The following is an 8183-nucleotide window of genomic DNA, read 5'->3' as shown; positions in this document are numbered from 1 at the left end:
TCACCCCACCCAAGACAGCCAACATCAGCAACCCCAGCCCTAGGTTCAAGGGAGGCCAAGGGCTGCTGTGTGCATCTGCGTGTACCTGAGTCGGGCAATAAATGTTTATTGGGTGTTGGCTCATGTGTGCACAGGTTCGTACACAGCCCTGTCCTGTGTGTGCAGTGTGTGCCCGGTGGGGTCCATGCCGAGGGCAAGGCCGGGGCCCCGTCTCCCAGGCCTCCCTATCCAGCGTCTCCCTGGGCCTGGGCAGCCTAGACTCCACCAGGCCCTTCTGTCCTGAGTTCGTCTCCCTGAGATGCCAGGACACAGGTCATGCAGATGAAATGACACCCACCGACTGTCTGGGTGTGTGCACGTGTGCGTGTCAACCCATAAGGCCCACACCAGAGGCTCCGTGGGTGCGCAGGCCAGTGGGGTTCCCAGCAGCGGGCATCTCTGTACATGTTTACAGCAAACGTTGTCCTGAGGGGCCACCAGCAGGGAGGGCTGGGGTCCAGTTCCCAGCGCCAGGTCACATGACAGCCAGGTGGAGGCATCTGTAGCCAGCGCCCAGCTTCTCCTGCAGCTCCGCAAAGGCCGGCCGCTCCTCAGGGCTGGCCTTCCAGCACTCCAGCATGAGCACATACACCTCTGCCGGGCAGGTGGCCAGGCGAGGCAGCCACTATCCTCTGGAGATCTGCTGCAGCGTCTCGTGGTTGGTCGTTCCTGGGGAGGGGACCTGTGAGCAGGCCAGGGATCACAGTGGACCCCTGGCTCCCAAGCCTCTCCATCACCAATCTGCACCTGGCCAGGCCCTCTGACTGCTTCCTCCCTAGGGCTGAACCCCGGGCAGGGCCATGCCTCCTCCTTCAGATGAGCACCTGGGGCAAGGTGCACCTCCTCCCTCAGGCTGGATCCCCCGGGCAGTGCCTCCTCCTCCCTCAGATGAGACCCCAGGTGGGCACTGGGCAGGCTGTGCCTCCTCCCTCAGATGAGCACCTGGGGCAAGGCGCACCTCCTCTCTCAGGCTGGATTCCCTGGGCTGTGCCTCCTCCCGCAGATGAGTACAGGGTAGGTCCCCCTCCTCCCTCAGGCTGGATTCCCCAGGGTGTGTGCACCTCCTCCCTCAGGCTAGATCCCCCTACAGGGCTGTGCCTCCTCCCTCGATGCCCGCGGACCTTCGTAGGGACATTGGCCATAGGTGAAGACCTTGAACAGCAGGACGCCACAGGAACAGACGTCTGACTTCTGGGTGTAGACACTGTAGTTGGCAGCCTCGGGCGCTGTCCACCTGACAGGGATCTTGGTGCCACTGCTGGGTGAGGAGATGTTGTCCTGGGAGGAGGGGGGTGTAGGTGGGGGCAGGTGGGGCAGGACCATCTGCACTGGCCACTCTGAGCCCGAGGCTGCGCTGACCTTGAGAAGCCGGGCCAGGCCAAAGTCCGCCACCTTGCAGGAAAGGTCGTCACCCACTTGCACATTTCTGGCAGCCAGGTCTCGGTGCGCGGCAGAGGCTGGTGTCCAGGTGGCCCACCTCCCACCGCTCCACAAAGCTCAGCCCAGACCCCAGAATGTGACCCTCTGGTGGCCTGAGGCCCAGTGGGGATGGGTGTCTGCAGCCAGAGCCACAGTCCTGTGGACCTCCAACCTGGAAGACATCAGGCCCGTTGTCCACATGAGTCGGGGGAGGCGGTGGCTGAGCAGCGGCAGCCCTGTCATCTCGTGTGGGACGGGGTGGGCTGGGGCCTGGGTGGTGGGGGGCGAGATGGAGGGGAGCTGGGAGCAGGACCACGTGAGCTAGAAAGAAGTCTGGGCAGGGCTGGGGGCGTGGGGCGGGACCAGGGTCGAGGCGAGGCGGGAAGTAGGGCGGGGTCAGAGAGCTGGACCTGAGCTCGACTCGGGGGCGGGGCCTTGTGGGGGTGAGGCTGGAACCTGGGGCGGGGCCTGGAGGCTGGGATCTGCGGCCTCGGGGCGCAGCCGAGGGGCAGGGCCAGGGCCGGGTCGAGGTGGGCAGAGAGGGAGGGGGGCAAGGAGAGGCCGAGAGGCGGGGCCTGGGGTCATGGGGTGGGGCCAGGGTGGGGCTGCCTGTGCGGGGCGGGCCTGGGGTGGTGGGGCCGAGGTTGGGGTGGGGCTGGGGTCCAGGAGGGCGGGGCTGGGTCTGGGGCGGGGCGGGGGTCGAGGCAGGCTTTGAGGGGAGGGCCATGAGAGGTGAGGGAGTGGAGGGGGGCGGGGGGCAGTGCGACGGGAAGCCGGGTCAGGGGCAGCGCCGGGCGGCGGGACCACTCACCGCCCAGGTAGGCCTGCAGGTTGCCCTTGCGCATGAGCTCGCTGACGATGTACACAGGCTCCCCCGCGGAGCACACAGCATGCAGCCGGATGAGCCGCTCTTGCCTGAGGCTCTTGAGGGTCTGGGTCTCCTTGGTGAGGTCTGCGAGCTTCATGTCGGCTGCGCGGGCGGGCACCGCTGAGGATCCGCCGCGGCGCCCCGTCCCCGCCGCCGCCGCCTCCGGGGACTCCGGGGATCAGAGGGCCGTGCGGGCCCACCCACCTGATTTGATGATCCTGATCGCCACTGGCACAGAGCCCAGCCACAGGCCTTCCCACACCTCCCCGAAGTAGCCTTTGCCCAGCTTCCTCCGCAGGGCGAACTCGGCGCGCGGCCGCTCCCACTCGTCCTGCTCTGGGGCCTTCTGCGGGTTGGGAGGCTCAGTGCCTCTCCTGTGCTCTCCAGGAGAGGGGGACTGGGGAAGAAGCGTCGCAGGGTGGGGGGCTGGGAGCTGCAGCCAGGGAGACCTTCATCTCCCACATCCAACTCACAAGCCCTCCTGGCTCCAGCCAGGGCCAAGGGGACACAGGTGCTGACCTCAGGAGGGCCTGACCCAGTGCCTCGGGGACCTAAGGGGCCCCTTTGCCCGAGCCGGACATCCGTCCACAAACACTCATTACTGTGCCAGGCGGGCTGTCATTACAAGACAGGAGGAACCAGGGCAGCGTCCGCTGATCCGGGAGATACTGCGGTTCCAGCGTCTCCCTCCCACAGCTTGCTCCCGGCACAGACTTGCCCTCCCCTCCCGGCACCCACTCCTGCCCCCCTAACTGGGCCTCACACCCGCTAGGGACTTCCAGAGACAGAGCTAACAGGCCTGGGAGGGAGTGGCCCCACTCTGGGAAGTATATCAGGGAAACTGTGCCCAGGAACCTGCCTGATCATCCAGCCCCCCAGTGACTGTGGAGGGCAGTGGGGGCCTGGCGGGTGGGCAGGTGAGTGCACCTGGGACGTGCAGGACTGCAGCAGCGGGTTCTGGATCAGCTTCCAGTTGGTCTTGTAGTAGATGAGCAGTTCCTCCAGGATGGGGAAGAGCCGGCCCTTCTGCAGGTAGAGGCGGCCCTTGGCTGCCCTGGAGATGCGGTAGTGGCAGACCCTGGCCTGGGCCCAGACTGGGGCCATGAGAGATGGAGACTATGTCTCGGTGGTGTCCTGCCTGCCCCAGACCCCCACCACCTCCAACAGATGAGGTTCATGGCCCCCTGAGGAGCCCGGCTCAGATCCAGGCTTACAGCCCCGGCCACTTGGGCAGCTGCAGACCAGGGGGCAGTGAGAGGGGCCTGGGGGCCCGGGGAACACATGAGTAGTGAAGAGATGATTAAGTGAATGAATGAGTAAGCGAACAACTGGATAATGAGTGAGTGAACAAATGAGTGAATGAGTGACTGAATGAATAAGTGAACAGATTTAACAAGTGAAGAAATGAATAAAGGGTTGAGTGAATGAAGGGGTAAGTGAAAAAATGAAGGAATAAGTGAGTGAATGAATGGGTGAATAAGTGAATGAGTAAATTAATAAATGAGTGAATTAATACACAAAAGAATGAGTGAATAAATGAACAAGTGAATGAATTAATGAGTGAGTGAGTGGGTGAGGGATCAACAATCACATGAAGTGACCAGCTTGCCTGCAGCCCAGCCCTCGGCAGGCAGCCCCTCCAGGTCAAGGACTTTTCAGCTGGCTTGGGCTCAGGGCTCAGCGGTGGGAGGGGCCGCCCGGAGTACCTGACAGCGAGTAATCCCCCTGGGGCTGCTCTCACTGGGCCTGATGAGGAAGGCCCCTGGCACATTGGTGGGCGAAAGGAGCAGCTGCTGGGCCTCCGTCCTGCTGATCCCTCTGAAGTACCAGCTGCAAGTGGCAGGCACAGCAGTCACTATGGGGGCTGACCAAGTGGCTGGGTCCCCAGAGACCTACTCTATCTTGTCTTCTCGAAGTGCTGGGCTGCCCAGGTCCGGGCCCCAGTGAGCACCTAACACCTTCTGCTCAGCCTCAGGGATCCTCCAGGGTCCGGAGCGCACCCTACCAAGGCCAGCCACAGAGTTGACCCAGCTGGCCAGAAGTCCACTTGCCTCAGCCACAGGCTCTCATGACCCTGCCATGGACTGATCACCATGTCCCTGCTCACAGAATGACCAATAGCCCCAGCCAGAGAGACTTAGCCCTGGCCACTTGCAGGACCCACTGACATCCAGACTTTGCTCGGCCTCTGTGGCGGGGTTCCTCAGGGGATGAGGGGCCCTGTGGGTTGCCCTGGAAGTTCCTTTGTTGGGGGTGGCCACAGAGGACCATGGGGGCTGCCTGACTGGGCCGGCCTTCCTCAGGATGTCAGCAAAAGGGGCAAGAGAGCAGGGCTGGGTGCTGCAGTGGCCCCTGGAGGAGGAAGCCTGAGCCAGGCAAGGCAGGAGTGGGCAGACGGGCCTGGCACTCCCCATCTGAAGGTGCTGCTCTGTAAACGTGGGCACACCTGAGGCTCTGAGTGCCAGGATGGAGGAGCCCCTGGGCACCCACTCCCCCTCTGCCCAGGAGTCTCAGACAGGAAGGTCTGCCTGTGGAGTGGGGCAAGGGCCTGCGTGGGGCTCCCCCGTCAGAACCCTCACCTGGGCAGCAGTCTACCTGGGCCCCCACCTGAGGTGCGACCCCCCAGGTTCTGCTCACTTCTGGAGCCAGAGACCTTGGAAGGAAACAGAAGTGTCCCCCGTCCCACCCCCTCACATGTCTTGGCTTCCCAAGGCCCAGATCGGGGAACTCCACACCTGCCTCACTCCCCCCTCCCCCCCGCCACCGAGCCTGCCTTTTCTGGACCTTCCAGGCCCAGCCCCCAGAGGAGCCACAGGAGTGGACTCCTGTAAACGGGCCTGTTGTCCCTTCTGATGGGGGAACAGTGACTTGGGGCACTGAACCAGCCTGGGGGAGCAGGATCGGGGGGGATCGTGGAGGGCCCAAAGATGAGTCAAGTAGCTGAGGTGGGAGTACCCCAAAGAGATGGGACCAAGCAGGCAAAGGTGAGGCCGGGGGCAGGGGCAGGTACTGAAGCATCTGGTGACAGCAGGGCCCGGCAGGAGGAGGGGCAGAGATGTGAGGAGCGGACAGGCAGGCGAGGGGAACGGTTAGGATAGGGACTCACATGGTCTGAGGGAGTATGGGCCCCATGGGGGCCAGGGAGCAGGCAAAGCCAGAGACAGGGTGAGGTAGGTAAAGGTGGTTGGAGAGATGGAGACCTGGGAAACATTTAGAAGGACCGTCACTGGGTGTGACTGGGTGGGGTCAGCCGGTGGGCAAAGGTCACCCGTAAGACAGAGACCTAGAGGGTCAGCGGGCTTGGGGGACGGGCACATTGATTTCTGAGTTGGAGGAGTCTCCCCACAGGGCTGCCGGGCACCGTCCACTAGAGCCCCACTCCACTGACCCTCTCACATGGGAAGGGACCACAGGGCCACCTTGCAGGACCCAGGGGCTGTAGGAAAGAGGGAGAAGCAGGGTTTCCCCAATACCAGATCCCTCCACCCACCCCATCCCCAGTTCTGCCGCCCTGTCAGGCCCTCGGATGGGGTGCTGAGCCCTGCACACCCTCCGGACAAGGTCCACCAGCCGCCTCTCAGGGTCTGTCCCTGGGGCGCGGGGCGTGTGGAGCCAGCTGGGTGGGGCAGGAAGAGGAACCTGGGAGGACGTGCAGGGTTTCACTGGAGGCAGAAACATTTGAACACAGGCAGGGCTGCGAGCTCAGCTGTGTCCGTGTGAGGGCCACGCCCACACCAGCTTGGCTCTTGGGGTTGGCCAGGTGTCGGGCTAATGACACCATGCATGTCATCAGCCCTTTCATGTCCTGGCCAGGCAAACAGTCATTTTCTCTCCCACAGCATCCTCTGAGCAGCCTGGGCACCCCACCACCCCCACCCCGGGAGCCCGCCCTGCCGCCTCCAGGAGCTGCTCCCAGGGTCTGGGCTTCCCACCCAGCTCCAAAGGCCCCTCCTGTGACTCTAGGCTCCACCTGTCACAAGGCAAACACCCAGCAGAGGTTGTGAGTGCCCCAGACCCCAAGAGGCTGGAGGTGGCCCTGAGGGGATGCTGGTCTGCAAACAGCCAGCCCAGTGCATGAGACTCTGCCCAGCAGTTGCAGGACAGGAACAGTGTCAGGGAGGTCAGGCAGAGTGCGGGGTCAGCCAGCGCCCGCCCTTCTCGCTGAGTGTGCTTCCTGCTGCCCGGCTACCACCATGCTCCACACTGGAGGAGGCACCTGAGCCCATGAGAGCCCCAAGGCCAGGCAGGAGGGGCACAGAGGGGGCCACAAGGCTGGCCTGGCCCATTTAAGAGAAAGGCCCTGGGAACTAGGTAAGGTGCGTGCAGCCAGTGTGCAGCGCGTCCAGGGCTGGACCGTGGGGCCCAGCTCAGAGTGGGCACGGTGGCTCAGTGAGGGCCTGGGAACTCGAGGAGATGCCCCCTCCACCTCATCCGCCGTCCTCCGTGATCACAGCTTGTCACGCACACAGCTCTAGTGTCCCCAGTGTGGCACCCTCCCTGCCTGTAGGCAGCTCCAAAACACCACCCAGAGCCTCCTACCCCTTGTCCCATCCTGGGAGCCTGGGGTCTCTGAGAGAATGGGTGGGCTCCCTCGATCTGCGCCCACTTCCCAAGCAAGGCTCTTCGGGAGCAGGTCCCACAGGCCAGGGCTACATCTGACCCACACCTATGCCCAGTGCATGGTGGCCCAGCCAGTATAGACTTGCAAGTGGGGTCTCTGACCCCAACAGGATCCCCTTCTGCCCGTCTGTCACCACCCCCCACAGCACAAAGTGGGACCTTTGCTTATCTGAGTCCTACCATGGGTCTCGCACTGAGACCGGCCCCACCCCTGCGGGGCCACATAGCAAGTGCCTGGGGGCATGAACGATGGGTCAGGTCAATGCCTCACTCCCACTCGCCTTGGACCCTCAAGACTCAAGACCCACCCAGGCCCCAATGGCAGGGTTGAATCCAGCGTGAGGGCACGAGGGCTGGCAGGCAGGGCCCACCATGGGAACACATCCCATCTGGCTGACCCAGCCCAGGCACTCGCCATTCCCACCCCTGTCTGCCTGCTTACTGCTGGGTCCCAAAGTCAGGAAGATCTGGCCCCAAGCAAGCACTGCATGGTTGGATGGATGGATGGAGAGACATGGACTTGGCAGTGCCCATGCTCAAATCCTGTGCTTATTCCTGATGCCCAGCCCTAGCAGACCGGCTCCAAGGCCCCCCACCGGAGCACTCTGGCTGAGGTACTTACGGTTGGTCTGAGAGCACATCTGGTGTGGCCCTGGTGACGTGGGTGCGGGACACGAGCCCAGCACTGGGCTGCCCCAAGAGCCTGCGAGCAAGGATGTAGTCGTCCTCCTCCTTGAGGGTGAAGAGCCGGTCCCCACGGCTGATGCTCAGTTCGGTCGCACACCATGCCGTGAAGTCGCACAGTGCCATGAAGAGCTGCTCAGGGGGCACCAAGGGGCCGCTGGGCTCAGCACCGGGGGACTCAGTCTCCTCGGGCTCGGCATCTGGGGTCCGGAGCACACAGTCATCCAGCACACCCACCCGCCAGATCTTATCCCATAAGGACAGGAAGGTCAGCCGCTTCCTGAGGAAGGGCTCCATGCTCCCTGTGGGCCTCGCCCCTGCCGCAGCCCCTGTGTGTCACCAGGCCCAGCCGAGGCCCCTGCACAGTAGGAGGCTGAGAGCAGCTGCCATCACCTCCAGTCCTCCAGTAATTTCCAATGGTGCCGTGCCAAGGAGAAACTGGAAGGGCCAGTGGGATGGCCGCTGCTCTGAGTGACTGCTCCCAGGCCAGCGTCCCAGCTGGCACAGGGCTTGGGGGGCCAATGACACTGACCCCCAGTCACTTCAGAGACTC

General features: G+C 63.6%; 1 protein-coding gene across 1 annotated transcript; it reads right to left on the bottom strand.

Moving 5' to 3' along the window:
* Positions 1-514: 514 nt before the first annotated feature.
* SRMS (src-related kinase lacking C-terminal regulatory tyrosine and N-terminal myristylation sites) lies at positions 515-7927 on the bottom strand. Its single transcript, XM_004370508.1, is given in 9 exon segments — positions 515-708; positions 1161-1317; positions 1399-1496; positions 2183-2428; positions 2531-2672; positions 3254-3420; positions 4033-4054; positions 4057-4156; positions 7569-7927. Coding segments are annotated over 9 exon segments (1485 nt in total).
* Between the last annotated feature and the right edge of the window lie 256 nt (positions 7928-8183).

This window comes from Trichechus manatus, unplaced genomic scaffold, assembly GCF_000243295.1.
Source record: "Trichechus manatus latirostris isolate Lorelei unplaced genomic scaffold, TriManLat1.0 scaffold00008, whole genome shotgun sequence".
In the NCBI taxonomy this organism is placed as follows: Eukaryota; Metazoa; Chordata; class Mammalia; order Sirenia; family Trichechidae; genus Trichechus; species Trichechus manatus.
Note: the sequence above shows the minus strand (reverse complement) of the source record. Positions and strands in the feature narration are given on the sequence as shown.